General features: G+C 39.4%; 1 protein-coding gene across 2 annotated transcripts in view; it reads left to right on the forward strand.

The window, feature by feature from the left end:
• Window positions 1–18,714, forward strand: part of SV2C (synaptic vesicle glycoprotein 2C) — a 261,367-nt gene that overhangs the window by 39,858 nt on the left and 202,795 nt on the right. For both annotated transcript variants that reach the window (XR_004026754.1, XM_003266080.4), the window contains exon 2: window positions 8,562–9,242. Coding sequence is in view for 1 of the 2 variants with exons in the window: in XM_003266080.4 (XP_003266128.1) it covers window positions 8,663–9,242 (580 nt within the window). In the remaining variant the exon portion in view is untranslated. The remainder of the gene's footprint in view (window positions 1–8,561; window positions 9,243–18,714) is intronic.

Raw genomic sequence — 18,714 nt, forward strand, 5'->3', positions numbered from 1 at the left:
CTACAAGCACACATTTCATAAATGACCAGAGCAATGATATAATTGTATATCATGTAGCATCTCACAAATGTGACTATATACTTATGAAAAATAAGAGTGAAAAAGTCAAATACCATTTCAATTGTTATGAAAATTGTTTTGACATCACAGATTTCTTGAATAGTCTTGGGAGTTTTCTGGGAATCCTCAGACCACACTTTGAGAACCACTGCTATGGAAGATATGCTCACAGCCAAGAATTACTAAACTTGTGATAAAGTCCTGTCCTATTTGAGTTAGTCACTAACCCAACAAATGAGAAAATTCACACCCAAATAGTTAGAGACAATAGACTTCAACTCCAAATGTATGGTATGATCTAAATTAATTATATGCTCATGCATCTGCATAGTCTAAATATTGGAAATAAAATTGCTGATTGTCAAGAGTGGGCATCTCTGGGTGGGAGAAATACAAAAGTTTTTATTTTCTTGTTTATGACTTCCTGGATTTTTAAATTATTACTTTCCCCCAATTTTACTGTGATAAAATACACATCACATAAAATTTACCACTTAACCATTTTTAAGTGTACAGTCAGTGCTACTGAATATGTTCATAATGTTGTGCAACCAACACTACCATTCATCTCCACCGCTCTTTTCATCTTGTAAAACTGAAACTCCATATCCATTAAATGAAAACTCCCCATTCCCCACTTCTCCCAGATCCTGGCAACCACCATTCTATATCCTGTCTCTATTATTTTGACTGGTCTAAGGATCTCATATAAATAGAATCATACAGTATTTGTCTTTTTGTGACTGGCTTATTTCATTTAGCATAGTATCCTCAAGATTCATCTATATTATAGCATGTTTCAGAATTTCCTTCCTTTTAAGGCTGAATAATATTCCATTGTCTGTGTATACCACATTTTGCCTATCCATTCATTGACCCAGTGGGCCAATGGGTTGCTTCCTTGATTGAGCTACTGTGAATAATACTGTTAGGATCATAGATGTATAAATATCTTTTCCAGAATCTGCTCTCCATTCTTTTGTGTCTAAACCTAGAAGTGGAATTCCTAGATTATATGGTAATTCTATTTTTATGTTTTTAGGAACTGCCACACTGTTTGTCACAGAGGCTGTACCATGTCATATTCCCACCAACAGTGCACAATGCCTCCACATCCTTCCCAACACTTGTTATTTCCTTATTTTATTTGTTTGATTGATTTTTGCTAGTAGCCATCCAAATTGGTATGCACTGGTCCAGTTCTTTGTAAAATGAGCATTGTTTGGTTTTGTAATCAGAAAGAAAGATTCTGCACTAAATTGAATTCAAGTATTTCTTCAGAGAAGGATACTGCCCACTTTGACTCACTTGAGGATATTTCTGGGACCTTCACAAAAGTTTATAGATGCAAACAGGTTTGCCATTTGTGTGAGGCCTTTAGATTTCACTAATCTGGGGTTTGCAGAGATTTGGACAACTGCTGAGGTCAAGTTTACCCTGGTTTATGAGATCTATTCTTCATAGAGCAAATTAACTGTGTGAAAATTGCATAAAAATGAATGTTAATATACTTAAAATTAAACTTTCCAGGCTCTTTGAATGACTTATTACTTTAAAAATACACAGATATGCTAAATACTTTCTATTTTTACAGCGAGTCTGTTTAAAAATCATAAGCAATTACACTTGGAAAACTTAGTTTCAGTTTTTGATACACTTGAAAGAAATACTGTATTTTATTTTAGAAATATTATTTTAATGTAGATTTTCTGCCTTTTATCCTGCTACTTTCTATTAATTCTAATTAGTGTTATGGTATTTTATAATAGAGACATTAGAATTTAAAGGATTTTAGTGTTCATCTTAATACAGTATTTCCGTAAAGTGTATAATGAGAACTGCTCACTGGTGTCATGCTGAGGGTGGGGAATTCTGTTATTAGGAAAGTTTGGAAATGATTGGGTAACCAATTTAAGCAAGGTTCCTTATAACAGGCTTTGTACTGTAACCCTCCTACTCATACTCCACATGAAGTGTGAGAGCATATAAAGTCATATAAAGTCAGAGCACTTTATAGGACCACAAGGTGCAGATTGCATCTTAGGGAACTACTGATCCAGACAAGTGCCTGATAAAGAAAGTGGAGGAACTAAGAGTTGACCCCTTATGGTGCTTGAGTCCTCATTTAATAACATTGCTTAAAGGCCAGGTGCGGTGGCTCGCACCTATAATCCCAGCACTTTGGGAAGCTGAGGTAGGAGGACTGCTTGAGCACAGAAGTTCTAGACCAGCCTTGGAAACATAAAAAGACTTCATCTCTACAAAAAATAAAACATCAGCCTGGCATGGTGGTGCACACCTGTAGGCCCCGCTACTCGGGAGGCTGAGGTGGGAGGATTGCTTGAGCTTGGGAAGCTGAGGCTGCAGTGAGTCATGATCACGCCACTGCTGCCTGGGTGGGAGAGTGAGGCCCTGTCTCAAAAAACAAACAAAAAACCCAATAACATTACTTTATTTTCTTTTTACTAGTTTCCTGTTTTCAGGAAAGTTACACTCTAATAGGGAAGGCCATCACATGTATTGACGAGCATAATGGAAAACGTGATTGAATGCCAGGAGGAAACCAGCTACACTTAACTTGCAAGATGTGATTAGGCTAAGCAATAAAGAAAGAAAATCGTTTCATGAAAGAGATGATTTTCGAACTGTGATTTTTGAACTGCACCTTAAAGAATGAGAATGTATGCAAACAAGTAGTTTACAGGGTTGGAGGGCAAGAGGTGTCTTTAAATAATAAACACTCAATGTCAGGGATTTGGACAGGCTAGGATGATGGGTCAGTTTCTATTTCTTCATCTCAAAGATGTGCTCAGTGTGGAGAGCTTCATGGAAAGCTCCCCGCTCAACCCCACCCCACTCCAGAAGGAGTCCTGTGTAGCCCAGCATGCCTGACTTGGGAGGGAGGTGTGGCATCTGGGATAAAGTTGGACACAGTTGTCCAGTCAGCTGGCAGGTAGTTCACCATTTGTCTTCTGTGTTGAATGTCTCTGCTAGATCCAAGCTTAGGAAGAGGGATGTTATGAGCCCCTCTGTCCAATCCCAGCCCACTATGTATCTGCAAGTACTTTAGAAGAGCCCGAGTCTACTGGCATGGGGGCTGCCTTCTACACACCTGTGCTGTTTCAGATCCCTATTTCCATCACAGGCTCCCATTTCTACAAAAACGTAGCAGATGTAGTGGGTATGTGGTTGGGCTCTGGAGTAGCATTGCATAGGGTCGCATTGTTACTGGGCAGGTTTCGGTTTTCTTATCTGTGAAGTGGGGATTTTTAAAAGTACCTACCCCATACAATGTTTGTGAGCATTATTGTGTGATAATGCATCTGAAGTGCGTGGCACATGGCTAACATAATAACGGATTAGCCATTATTATTGCTATCATTACTCTGTCAGCGCCCAATGGTTTTAAAGCTGCATAAATACAATTGTTAGAAGAATGGACTCTCCCAGCATCCAGAAGATTCTAGAACATTTGGGGGAGGAGGAGCTATCCAAGATCTTTTGATTGATGGTGGTGACGTGGAGTAAAGCAAAGGGAAGACTGCATGTTTGGGCGGTGTGGGGAAACACCAAGAGAAACATCTGTGTGTTGGGGGTTGTGTAGGGTGGGAGCTTGTGTAGGAAAGTTTTAAAATAGTGTGTAGTGGTATTGGATATGTGTGTTTGTCATGAACCATCAAAGGAGCAAAAAAACCAAAAACTGTGTTATGCCAGAATAATGCTCATGTGTATAATTATTCTTTATATTTTACATATTTGTGCAAAATATCACACACAATGATTGTGCATGTCATTGACTATATCAGATTCACTTTGCTGTGAACGTTGTTTGGTTTAACAGTTGCTTCTATAAATGCAGTTTTCAATCGGCTATGTATCCTGCAGCTTAACATGATGAGTAGGGCATCTATACAGATATTTATTCAGTGCTTTTACAGGAGATACTGTTAATGCCTTGGGTCCCTGGACCCCTTTCATCATCTCTGTGCTCTCCCCACTTGGCTTCAGTGTGCCTTTGCTTTCCTTGGCCAGCACCTTCAGAGGACTGTCTTCAAGCTACTGGAACTGCCTTGCCTTTTGGTGCAGAGAACAGGAAGCTCCTACATTCCACCATTGCCCCCAGGAGCCCTCAGCCAACAGTTGGCATGGGGTTATGAAAGCCCAGCACCTTTGCCTGAGTGGGGAAAAATTCCGAGGCATAATTTATACTCCAGAGTTCTTCCTGAAGCTTGCTCTATGGTACAATACCTAAAATTGCAGCCCTGCTTCCATTGCCCCCTCCTGCCCTGCTCCTTGACTCCCTTACTCTTTAATAAATGATTTGCAGCTGACTCCTTATGGCTAGGTCTGTTCCTGGGGAAACTGAACTGAAACCACTGAATATATGTCAGATTCTGTCCTAAAACCAGTGTAAACAACTCATTTAATTCTCACAACACTGGAAGGTGGTTATTATTACCCTTATTTCGTGGAGAAGGAAACTGACTTGAGTAAACGAGGAGCATCAGGTACTTAGTCAGAGGTTGTTAGAGTTTCATTGCTTTGCCTACTTTCCTGCCGTGCTGACCCACTGATGTCTTATTTAACAGGGTTACATTATCTTTTGAAGTACAGCCACCATTCTAGGGTAGTTTATTGGAACAAACAAGACCACATTTTAAAATTATTACCCATATAAAGCTCATCACTGATTAAAGGTCTCACAACAATTCTCTTTACTTCAGAATATAGAAGACAATTTAGAGAAGTAGTTATAAAACAATTTTAGTGTAGGAAAAAAAGTTACTGGAACACTGGAATGACTAGGAAGAAGCCCACTGCATTTAATAAGACATCAGTGAGACCACTGGGTGAGGCAGATGAAGATAAGGGGTAAGGCTTTGGGGTCAGACACATTTGAGCTTGAGTCCGGCATCTCCTCTAACGAGTGTTGTGACTTTGGGCTAGTTAATCTCTCTAAGCCTTAAATTTTCATCTGTAACATGGAGGACTATAATGTCTATTTGTAGGATTGAAGTAAAGATTAAATAAAAGAATAAAAGGATGTACAGGAAGTTTTTAGCACAATGCCTCACATATAGTAAGCACCAAATCAAAGTGGTTTGTTTTGTTTCGTTTTTCATTGAAACAAAGTCCGACGAGTATTATGTGGTATAACTCTGTAATTTATTCGAGAAACAAAAGAAAACATTGATGATGCTATAAACAGCTGCTGGCAGACTTTCTTATAGGCCACACCTGGTGTGTAAACCCCACCCTTGAGAAGTGCTGCTTTAATTCAAGCATGACCTTCCCATGTAGATATCAATCTGCCATTTTCCTGGCAATATCTGGAATGAGCCAAGCTTTTTACATTTTTCCATTTACCAGAGGGAGATAATAGCCATAGAATTGTAACTCTGCCTCTGAATAATCTGCCCCCAGCCAATCATCCTGCACATATTCCAAGATGGCTTTATGAGGATAGTACATTTATTGCGGCACTATTCACAATAGCAAAGACTTGGAATCAACCCAAATGTCCAACAACGATAGACTGGATTAAGAAAATGTGGCACATATACACCATGGAATACTATGCAGCCATAAAAAATGATGAGTTCATGTCCTTTGTAGGGACATGGATGACACTGGAAAACATCATTCTCAGTAAACTATCGCAAGGACAAAAAACCAAACACCGCATGTTCTCACTCATAGGTGGGAATTGAACAATGAGAACTCATGGACACAGGAAGGGGAACGTCACACTCCGGGGACTGTTGTGGGATGGGGGGAGGGGGGAGGGACAGCATTAGGAGATATACCTAATGCTAAATGACGAGTTAATGGGTGCAGCACACCAACATGGCACATGGATACATATGTAACAAACCTGCACATTGTGCACATGTACCCTAAAACCTAAAGTATCATAATAAAATAAAATAAAATAAAATAAAATAAAATAAAAATAAGGATAGTACAAACTTGGGGGTTTGGTTTAACTCCATATTTTGAAATCATTGTAGATTCACATGCAGTTGTAAGGAATAATTCAGAGAGACCCCTGTACCCTTCACCAGCTAACCCCAATGGCAGTATCTACAAACATCTAATTTTATATAGCATTTTTGAATAAGTATTCATATTTCTCATTTATGAAAGAGCACAGAAAAATCTTCTTTGCTTTAGTAAGACTACAAACTAAAGAACAGGTCTCTTCCCTCAAGGAACTTATCTGAGCTTCAATTTGGGGGATGAGAAATCTTGAAAGACAGAAAGAACTTATATGTGCACATACTTTGTTTTGTCCTGGAATTAAAACTAAGATTTCTGCAAGAATTTTTTCAAAATTGGAATGTTTAATTGTAAAATTCGTATTTTATTTTATTTTATTTCTCATTGCTCAAGTGCTTAGATTGCTTAGGGGGCTAGAATTGTCCACCTTTCCAGTCATAAGCATGACATTGAAGATATCATACCTCTTGCCTCCTACAGAGGTGGCTCCTATACAAGGACCTCTTTAGGGATGAAAACCCTGTAAAGCATGTGGTAAGGATACCTGTGGCTGAGGACAAAAGCAAAAAGGCCAAATGCAGTCAGTTGATGTATAATTTCTGGGAAACAGCTATGGCAGAAGCTTTCCATTATGAAAGGCACTGGGGTAGTGCCGTAGGGTCATTCAGACTCTGCTTTCAACTAAGCGGGCTTTGGAGCTCCCTTATTGGTGTTTCTGGAGCTGATTATGTACAGGAAGCAGCTGATACCCAGTGTCCGGTGTGACCATCCGTTCAATGGATAGGATGGCAGTTTATTTTATTTATTGTGTGAAATGTTCCGATTTTCTGTTAATTTTTAAAGTAGGAAATGTCTCTCAGTTTCATCATTGTCCTCTCTGCCCCTTTTCCCTGACTTCTTGAGTCTCTGAGCACCCCATCCTCAGCCTCCCTTCTCACCACCTTTCCATTTTTTCTTACTGTTCTCATGGATTTTCCCATGTTTCTCTTCTTCCCTTTCTCTTCTTCTCAGTTCTAAAAAAAAAAAAAAAAAAAGCCAGGGGAGAATAAACAGAAAAACCATTTACTAAAACATTCGGTTAAAAACCTTGCAATCATATGTTTATTTTAATTTCATTTTATCATTTTCCAAAACGCAGGCCTGTGAGAGCCATACTCCTGTTTTGTCTACTGGGCATTTGTAGGTATTCAGTGGGAATGAAGCATGGTCCATTTATAAACAAACATCTGTTTGTCTTTATTGCTGGGTTCGATTGTGGCATTTGGAGGAGTAATTAAATGTATGTTAGTAATAGCCACTTTAAATATTTTAAACTAGGTACAAAATGAAAAAGTAGAAATGACGATTATATAAATCAATGTTTGGAATGCTGCTGTAGCTTAAGGCTTGGGGAATTAATGATGGGGGAGAAAGACTTTTTTAACCTCTGTTATCATCTGTGTACAAGGATGAACCTGACAGTGACTCACATGAGCCACCAGAAGAGGCAGCTGAGTGGACAAATGGAATATAAGTTACCTTGAGGTCAGCCTGAATTTAAGGAACCAAGGCATGAGGGGGCTATCAGTGAAAAAGAAAACCAAATAACAGATCCTGGGAGGTCCAGATTTTACTACCAAAACAGCAGCTAACCAGAGTGGCAGGTGGGAGGATGTGAGAGGGAGGGAGAGATAGAGAGTGTGTGTGTGTACTGGGTATCCAGAGACGAAGAAAATAGAAGTGGGGTTGTGAAGGGACATGGCATGGAGCTTACCTGTCCCTGAAGGCCTGGGGGTAGTTTCTGAAAGGGCAGACTCCTCTCACCAAACAAGCCATATGTTCTAATTCAATATCAAATACAGCCATAAAATCATTTGATGAACTCTGACAATCCTGTGGATATGACACTATGCTATGGGAATATACTCCTTGCCAGTTTGGGGTGCCATGTGAGTCTCTGTTACCATTTGTTGGAAGGAAACACAATGTTAAGTAGGGGAGAAATCCAATTTTACAAATATAGCTATAGTTTGATTGATAGCAATTGTATAAGGGGCTGCTTGCTTTTCAGTGTGAGGAAACAGGCCCAGTAGGATTCTTCTAATGCTCTGTTTTGTCTTTGCAATATTTGTATGTGTCGGTGAGCAATACTATTGTTCTCAATCAAGGTATATGCTTGTAGCACTTTCAAAATATGTTGGGCATGCTTTTAAAGATGCAAGATGCTCTGTTTTATTCTCAGGGGAATTCCTGTTTACTGTTACCCTGGGGATAGAATTCCTTAAAATAAAACAATAATAATAGCAGCAAAAACCCTAAATACTCCAAGTGATGCTCATACTTAAGCAGAGAAGCAGCCTAGGGCATACATGTGTATACAGTGAGATCAAAAAAAAAAAAAAAAAAGGAAAAACTAATTCTGTATTGCAGTTTGTGGGACACTGAAAAGAGGTCAAGAAATAGATGGTAAAAAGATATATAGAAAGGAATAATAAATATCTCCTCTGTTTCTTCTTTCGCAGTTCTGTTTTGAACCCAAAGTGGATGATGCTGTCAGAACTGAACCACTGAACGGAGGCTGTGAAAATTTCCCATCTTCTCATTGGCCATCAGTTGAGATAAGATGGAAGACTCTTACAAGGATAGGACTTCACTGATGAAGGGTGCCAAGGACATTGCCAGAGAGGTGAAGAAACAAACAGTGAAGAAGGTGAATCAAGCTGTGGACCGAGCCCAGGATGAATACACCCAGAGGTCCTACAGTAGGTTCCAAGATGAAGAAGATGATGATGACTACTACCCGGCTGGAGAAACCTATAATGGGGAAGCCAATGATGACGAAGGCTCAAGTGAAGCCACTGAGGGCCATGATGAAGATGATGAGATCTACGAGGGGGAGTATCAGGGCATCCCCAGTATGAACCAAGCGAAGGACAGCATCGTGTCAGTGGGGCAGCCCAAGGGCGATGAGTACAAGGACCGGCGGGAGCTGGAATCAGAAAGGAGAGCTGACGAGGAAGAGCTAGCCCAGCAATATGAGCTGATAATCCAAGAATGCGGTCATGGTCGTTTTCAGTGGGCCCTTTTCTTCGTCCTGGGCATGGCTCTTATGGCAGACGGTGTAGAGGTGTTTGTCGTTGGCTTCGTGTTACCCAGTGCCGAGACAGACCTCTGCATCCCAAATTCAGGATCTGGATGGCTAGGTGAGTGTGTGGTGTCAGTGAGGCCAACTCTGAAACTGGCTTATTTGTTAAGCACAGTTATCAACATAGAGAATAAATACTTTTCATCTAGAGCACTGCATTTTTTCTAACAAATTTTTTATTACGAAAAACTTTAAGCATACAAAAGAATCAAAATAATTGTACAGTGAACACGTGTGTATACCTACCACCTAGATTCTGTAGTTAACATTTACTATATTTTCTTTATCATCTCTCCATCAACCCCATTTATTTTTATGCATTTCAAAGTAAGTTAGAGTATGTTTTAACTTATATTTTTATCACAGTTGCATTGGTTTCTCCTTTATTAAATTCCAAAGCTATTCTCTTGGAAGTTAATAATGGTGTTATATTTAACACTTCTCTAAATACAGAGATTAGTTCTGTAAAACTCTCACAAATGTGATTTCAAATGCCAATTTTTATGTGTAATACAGTAGTTTAAATATTTTCGGACCCTGATAACTTTAATTTTTTCTATTATCTATGTGTATGTTTGCTTAGATTTTCAACTAGCCTTATTCATATAATTTTCTATAGGTGATTTTTAATTTTTTTCAAGGTGTGTAACTTTGTGCCCAAACTAGAAAAACTTCATTTCTTTATATTATTTTAAATCATATAAATATTTAAATGTGTGTGTTAAAAATAATGTAACCTCTCTATAAAATATCTATACAGCAGATTTGATTTTTGTTTTAAAGTTACCATGGACTCAGGTTTATATTTTTACAAAGCTATAGTTAACACTCTCCGAGTTTGTGCAAGGGAAAATAAGTAGGCAAGAAGCAAGTATGCAGTGAAATCTCCCCCCAGCAGTTTAAGGATCCGCAGCAAACACTTGGTATATAAAATCAGGAGGATTTTCAAACTGCTTTTGCAAATCCTGCGTCAGAGAACATGTTTATGTGCATATTAAATCTTTATGTGTTTCAGAGTCTATGAAAGAAAGAATACTTAGTGTCTATGTTTCCAAGGCACTTCTTTAAAACTAAAGCTTCAAAAACAAAAGTATACATTCTTTTTGTGGAAACCTAGTAACTTTATTAAGTAATGTTATTATCATTGATGCTGAGAAATTTCCTGGGTGATTAAAATTAAATGCCATATCCTAACTTGCTCTGTGACAACACAAGAGAGATAATCATGAATGAGAAAATGATATACATCTTTTTATTCCTTTAACACTTGTTTCTTTTATATGACCCACTCCTAGTATTTGTTTCTTTATGCTTAGCTAAAAAAAATGGATCCATGAAAGTAGATTGTGTAGGTTGAAGGGGTGGGAGTCAGGAGCATATTGTGCATATTTTGCTGGTACACTCATTTGTGTGTTCCACTATCAAATGCAGACATCACCATGCTTCAGAGGAGGGTCCTTGGTCATTTGTCAAATTGATCATCTCAGCAGACTGGTTTTGTATCTAGCACTGTATTTCATTTTTGGTTTTTTTTTCTTTTGGTGAGCAAGTATATCCAATTGTAAGCCTAGACATCAAAATATGTATTGAGATTTTGCTAAAGGAATATGTCAGCAGAATGTGTAAAGAAGATAGACCCTTAGAAATATACCCACACAAATATTTAATAATTGCCAGCTTAAATTTAGAATAAAAATATTTTAATGTTATGATCCCACCGTTTATACTAGAAACACTACAGAAAAATCTAAGCCCAACTTGCCCTGTGCCTTTATCTTCCTGGTGCGGTATGAAAGCACAGTATGACATACGGTTCTCTTATCAAACTATCCTCCAAACCCAGAAACCCTGGTGATGTTACCCACCCCCAGGTGGCATTTAAAAGTGTAGTAATGCTGCAGAACAATTGGAGCACAGATATTCTCCTCTGCCCATAAATGTTGCCTGCTTTAGTGAATTAAAAATGTGTCCCCAGGAGTGTATAGTTTCACTCAGTGTTGTGAGTCCCCAACAGGAGCATTTTAATGCTTTCATAACCGTGCCTTCCAGACTTGCATTTCAATTATTTTGCCATTGTAATTTCACTCATAATTGCATTCTAACAGAGTCTTTTTAGACAAGCATTTAAATTGTTTTGCCATTTTCATTTCATCGAATAATAGCTTTGTAATATAATTACCACACTAAGTCATAGCAATAGGATCAAAATGCAAGAAAGCAGGATGCATGACCCATGTTTGGTGGCATTTTGAGGATATAGATTTGCAAAATAATTTCTCATTTGCTACTAAGCATTGTGTCATTTTCCTCAAGGAAGACCAGGAACAAAAATACAGCCCAATTTATGTTTTAATTATTTGGGAGATTGAGCCTCTCTTTGTGTTTGCTAAAACATTGACTTAAAGGTATCTAAGGGCATACAGTGTGTGCCTGTATCTGTGTGTATAGTCTGTGTGTATATATAACATTGTTAATTGGCCAGAAGAAGTTAGAGTAAATATTTAATTATCTAATGATCTGCTCTTTAGAAGAACAAGGGCAGTCACTTTAAGATAATCTGTTCTCTATTGCCAAAGTCTATTTATTAAGCACTTACTGTGTGTAAAGCACAGTATTGTCACAAGGATAATAGGACAAAAAAGAGAGACAAGGTTTCTCTATCCAAGGAAGTTATAGTCTTCCTTGGATATAGTATGGAGAAATCACAAATGAGTGGATTACCGATCTAGATACCAAGTGTCAGTAGCCATAAGACAAGTGTAAATAGACTTCAAGCAGGGAGAACATGTTACAGGGTAAGGCCCTGACTAAAGCAGTGAAGAGAAGGAATGGATTTCAGAGATACTCCAGAGGTAGAGTCAGCAAGGATTTGCTAATTGATTAGCTTCAAGTGGGGAGGAGGGGACCAATTAATGAAAGAATGGCAGTTCATTAAATTAGGTAAGGCAGAATATAGATTTTAGCAGGACGGAGAAAGATGAAAATGTTTAGTTTGAGACCCTCTCATTTTGAGGTCCTTGGGGACAATCAAAGAGGAGTGCCAATGGGCTATTCCCCATTTGAACTGAAATGCCCAGATATTTGGAAGCCATCTTGTTTAAGACAACACTGCTGATGACCTTAATGAGGGAGAGAATGGTTTCCTGCTGAATACTATTTATGGGGCTGGTGGTGGAGGAGGAATCATTAAGGAGGTAGAGGAGAAGGCAGAGAAAGGAGCAGCCTGGAGAAAGGGGAGGTCTGGAACTTGCTGGAAGAAGGAAGGGATGTATAGCTTTCAGGCACCGCAGTCTTGCAGTAGAGGCTGGCAATTAAGAGTTATTGGCTGCTGCAAACATCTCTTAAGATGAACACAGTAAGCACAATAAACACAATGAGCCAGACTAGTAAGTTTTTAAGGCTTCATATTGAATGAAGTGAAAATGTGTCCTCCAGTTTTCCAGCCCCTGGTCACAAGGCAGGGTTTTCCAGGACATCAGGCATTCTCCCTTCCCATTTGGTGTGACTCAGAGTGGATGCTGTGGAAGTGAGCCCTCTGACTTAGCTTCTGTTCAGTGGTTGTTGAGGGGGGCAGGTATGGTTCTAAGATTACCCCTAGGCAGGAAAGATGTGCAACCATTTTCAGCTCAGCCCTACCCCGATTCTAGTCCATTAGAGCAGAACAAGCAGCGTGCTGGCACCTCTTCCCTTGCATCAGAGAGGCTGGCCTCCCGCTCACTGGCGTATTTCCTCCGAAGACCCACCCAGTGAAGCAGAGAAAATGATCATTATTGGTTCAACTGCTTTATTGCTGAGGGTTACAAAGATGAGCGATATTTAGGAACTAAAATATTATCACAGCCAGGTGTTGACTAATACAAAATAGATGCAAAGCAACATATTCTAACCCCAAATGTACTTTTATAACTAAACCTGAACTAATTAATAGTGAAACATCCTGTGCTTCTTTTATCCTTTTCAAGGCAAATATCAACTGCTACCCCTAATTCCCATATGCATTGGCAGTTTTCAGGACAGGAGTTTTAGCAGCATAATTGAGACAGGGCCAGATTGCTTTGGGAAGAAACATGAATGTTGTTGAGAAAAATGGAGACAGCAAGAACATTTCATTCGATAAGCATTAATTAAGTACCAGCTGTGAGCCAGGTACCTGGCAAGGTACATTGAGAGGATATTCTGATTAGTATATTGTGATCTTTGTCATGCAGGAACTTTTTTGTTGTTGTTACAATGTGACAAATACACTTGTGATAAATTTTAGTGCTTTATTTTTATTTTTTTTTCTATGACAAAGATACTGAATAAAATGCTATAGGATTGCAGAGGAGGGAACTACCAGGTTTACCTTTGGAAACTGATGAAAACTCATCTAGGAATTGACATTTAAACAGGGTTTTGAACCATGGCACATGTATACCTATGTAACAAACCTTCATATTCTGCACATGTATCCCATAACTTAAAATAAAAAATAAAAAACATAAACAGGGTTTTGAGAGCTGGTTAAAAGTTTACCAGGCAGATAAAAGGAAGGATGGCACTTCAGGAAGATGTTATAATTGCCCAATAGCCTGGACTTGGTAGGCAATTATGTGAACTTATGTGTGGTAGGGGTAGTAGTGTTGGAGCTGACAGGTCACATTGTGGATATATTGTGAAGACCTTAATGCCGAGATGGGGGTTTGGACTTTATCATTAAATCATTAGACCTGTGTTTTAGAAAGCTGCCTCTGGCAGCAGTGTGGAGAGAGAATGAGATGGGAGAGAGACTTAAAATGTCAAATAGACTTTAAGCCACTTACTTGTGTGACCATTTGCAAGTAATTTAAATTTCTCTGTGCCTCAGTTTTCATAGCTGTACGTTGGCAATAAGAATACCCAATTCGATTGGGAGGATTGAACGAGATAATGTATGTATAACTCTTAGCAAAGCGTTGAATATATAGCAAACACTAATAAATGATAGCTGCTATAATAATTAATAGAAGTGTGAATATCAGTTAGGAGGCTAATGCCATAACCCAGGCAAAACATGATGAAATCCCAAACTGTATCAGTTAATAGGGTGACAGAGGCATCAGAATCGGAAGGATTTCTGGAAGAGAAATGGAAAAATTTGGTGAACGAGAAAGATAAGCAGGTAGTTGAGGATGATAGCCCAGGGATTGGGTAGGTACAGGGGAGGCAGAGCAGATGGGAAGGCTGATGAAGTTCATTTTGGAGGGTGTTAGTCTGGTAGGTAGAAGAGGTCAGGACTAGAATGGCAGATGGGAGATTCTGAAAAGGGAGGTTTAACCAGAGAACACAGCTAAACAGGAGGCGGGCAATGACTAATGAAGGTATCAGACAGCTTAGCAAGGGGTTAGAGAGTCTTTCGGCCCCAAAATAACTAACAGCCAGAAGTAAATTCCTCTGCATGACACTTTTATATTTTTTAATTTTAAAAAAAAATCTTACTACAATTCTCTTAAAAGCTCCTGTTTCCCTTCAGAACCAGTGGCCATATTTAAAATTTGGTCTATGTGCCCCTCTAGACATGCCGATTAGATGTGCTTGTTCTACAGAGCCCTCTTTGAAGCTGGAGTGGGAGTGGTGAGGAGTGTTGACAGGACCCCCTTCTGGCATCCCTTCCCTCTGCTTCATCCGAGCAGACTCAGATTCATCCATTTAGGTGAGGAAAGGATTCCATAGCTAAACAACAAAAAATTTTAACATCTTATCTGGAATATCAGTGACTTCAGCTGTCACATTGGTGTTACAGGTTCAGTGTTTGATGAAGTGATGTTATGAAGTAGCCAGGATGTGTGGGCCATGGCCCAAGGCCCTGAAAGAAAGATTGAGATGAATAAGGTTCGGCTCCTATTACCAGGGGGAATCCTAATATTTCCCAGCTGTTGTTTCCTTCGTGATTTAGGCAAACCCTGTCATTTTAAAGATGAAGATAGGAGACCTAGAGAGCTCGGTTGGCTTGCCTGATCTATAGCTGGGTATTAGCTAAGGCAGACTCTGGAACACATATACCAACTCTTAGTCCTATGTTCCTTTCCAGTTCCCTCACATTTTCATTTAAAGCCCTTTCAATGGGGATAACCCTGAGAAGAACACAAGGCTCTCCATTCTTGGTGAAAATACACCACTCTGGTACGTCAAGCAAGATAAAGGTGATCTGGAAATTCACTTTTTGCTTGTGAACTCCAACAGAGTAATCACCTGTTGAACTTTTCAGAAACCTTAATAGAAGATATCACCTGTTTTTTGTAATTATAAACAGTACATAATGGCAAATATATGGTCACAAATGAGAAATTCGATTGCCTCAGAGAATTAACCTATCAAATTAGCCCATAGTGCAAAGTCATCTTAAAGAGGCAGAGCTACAGAAAAAATAAAGAAAGGGAATGTAAGCCTCATGGGAACCAGGGATTTTGTCTGTTGTTCCCTACTGTATCCTCCTGCCCAGATCAGTGTGTCGTACATGATAGGATCTCAACAAATATTTGTTGAATGAATGAATGACAGTCTCTAAGATCTTTAACACTTTGAGAACTAACTGAAGATATGAACATATCTAAAATAAGGATGTATTATTTTGGGCCAGGGGCGGTGGCTCACGCCTGTAATCCCAGCACTTTGGGAGGCCGAGGCAGGCGGATCATGAGGTCAGGAGATTTAGACCATCCTGGCTAACATGGTGAAATCCCGTCTCTACTAAAAATACAAAAAAATTAGCCGGGTGTGGTGGCGGGTGCCTGTAGTCCCAGCTACTCGGGAGGCTGAAGCAGGATAATGGCATGAACCCGGGAGGCAGAGGTTGCAGTGAGCTGAGATCGTGCCACTGCACTTCAGCCTGGGCGATAGAGTGGGACTCCATCTCAAAAAAAAAAAAACAATGTATTATTTTAAATTGAAACTCAGTAGAGGAGGAATACTAAAGAGAAAGTCATAGATGCAGATGTTGGCAGTGCCCTTCCAAATAGTGCTCAGGGTTGAGGTGCCCTGACCTGAAGATTTAGCCTATCTATCTAGGGGCCACCTGTATCTCTATTGTAGGGAAAGATGCATTAGGCATCCTTGGCCTGGAATTTGTGAAGACACGAATGCTGTAGTTAAGACCTCTCATTCTCATTGCATGTCCCAAAGCAACTTGAGGGTTTCAAATTCAGCTTTCTCTAGAGCTTGCCCATCAGAAATATGCTGGCCAAAGAATGCCAGTTTTGTTGGGAGTCCTGTTTTTCATTTTAATTGGCCAACTGGCATTCTGTTTTTTTCTATCAGTCGTGGTGAGGTTCACCATTGGGGGTCTGCTTCTAAGAGATAGATCTGTCCTTAGTGTGCTGACATATCGGGTTTCTGAACATGTAAGACTGAGGTCTAAACCAGTCTTGCATCCTGGGAGACCTACTTGGGTGTTCACCTAGTTCCCTGGAGAAATATTCCATCTTCATAGATACTAGGTTTTCTTTAAAACATCTGCAATATTAGCTAGAGTCAATTGGTATATTGGACGAAAACAGAGCTAGACCAATAACATCAAAGCATTAAAAAGACAATACTTTTACATATAACTGGAATTTTACTTGACTTTTTCCATTTTAGAAGCTCTTGAAAGTTTTTAAAATATCTCTAATTCTAGAATAAATATAGATATTTACAAATCTGGGATATATTTTTGGATAGAAATGGAATAGTTGTTTTTGTTTTACTGAAAACTTTCCTATCAACTGTACCAAGTCAGACTACTTGGCATTCCTATATCTTCCATTGATAGCTAGAATGTTCACTCAACCAAAATTTATTGAGCATCTACTATGTGACAAGCACTGTTTAGCCTCTAGAAATATAATAGTAATAAAACAGAAAATATCTCTGGTAGACCTTGAGCATGTTTTCAGCTTCTCTTTCTATAGTTTTTACCTGGATGTTGGAATTCCTTGAAATATACAGAATTCATTCCTCCCATGCCCCTTTGCTTTGTTTGACACTTCTAGAAAGGGTAGTTTCTTTGAGAGAAGAGCTGGATAGATATGACCTGAACCCTTATTCCTTCAGGGATTAACAAAAGAATAAATATTCTGTTGGGATTTCTAGCTGCTTTATTGAGAGATAGCTGGATCTGAAAACAACCAGCTTCAAGTTTCTGAGATTCCCCTTTGATAGTTTCATAGACTCTTGTTTTCCACTAGACTGCAGGTGGAGTGCAGTGACTGGCTCACAGTGCGTTGAACCAATCTTTTTAGAGTGCGTCTAACCCCTGCTCAGTGCTGCTGGGTAGACCAGCATATCCAAGCTGATGACATAGAGGGACACAGAGTTTTTCCTCTTTTAGCTTTATTCCAGATTAGTGATGATTTGGCATCTGAGTGTGGCCTAAATTTTAAGACCCATAGCTTTTTTTCCCTAAAAGTGTACACTGCAGACTTTAGGATCAGCAGCTCTATATCCTGCCTGATCTCTTTGTCCTCAGCATCTATGTGGATGTCTCTCATGGAGCTTTATTCTTTGTCGTGTATGCACCCTCTGTCTCTGTTTAGCCTCTCAGGCATCACAGTGATCCTAATTGGAATTAAAAAGTTATTGGCTTATAGAGCACATCCTGTCTACCAACACTAGCAAAATCTTATTTGGATTCATTATTGCAAAATTGGAAAAGAAGATTCAATAATTTATCGCCATTATGGTCCTGGATCTTATTTCCTCTTGCCTTTCAAATTCTCGTGGGAGGAGAGAGGCTTCTGACATCCGAGTGGAGGTGGACCAAGCAGCCTGAAAAGACTCTTCCATCCAAAGAGTCGGGTTCACTTTCACAGAACAGGAAATGAACAGAAACTCTCTACCTCATTCCTGAAACTTGCCAATAAGTAGCATTCTAAGACGGTGAGAGTTTGATAGGAAAATATCCTTCTGCCACCCTGAGGGTCATTGAGGGTTTTCCATAATACAGCTCTGAACCTGAAGGCAGATTTCTGTATTCCTGCACTCTGAATTATTGTATCCCTATATCCTAGAACACTCTAGGATGAGGATTCTGATAGGAACCCTCACTAACACTGAGAGCACTGGCCTTACATACATTGATCCAGTCTGAGACTCTACCTAAAGTCACTGGAGAACTTGCTGATGTATTTTCAGGTTGGAGAATTTGTTCATGTGGACTTCACTTTAAATAAGGCAATTGAAGCCAGGAGTGGTGGCTCACACCTGTAATTCCAGCCCTTTGGGAGGCCAAGGTGGGCGGATCACCTGAGATCAGGAGCTCAAGACCAGCCTGGCCAACATGGTGAAACTCCATCTCTACTAAAAATACAAAAATTAGCCAGGCGTGATGGTACGTGCCTGTAGGCCCAGCTACTCAGGAGGCTGAGGCAGGAGAATGGCTTGAACCTGGGAGGTGGAGGCTGCAGTGAGCCGAGATCACGGCACTGCACTCCAGCCTGGGTGACAGAGCGAGAGCCCATCTCAAAAAAAAAAAAAAGTAAAATTTAAAATATTAAAAAATTAAAAATAAATAAGGCAGTTGAATTGTTAATTAT

Source organism: Nomascus leucogenys, chromosome 18, assembly GCF_006542625.1.
Source record: "Nomascus leucogenys isolate Asia chromosome 18, Asia_NLE_v1, whole genome shotgun sequence".
Taxonomy (NCBI): Eukaryota; Metazoa; Chordata; class Mammalia; order Primates; family Hylobatidae; genus Nomascus; species Nomascus leucogenys.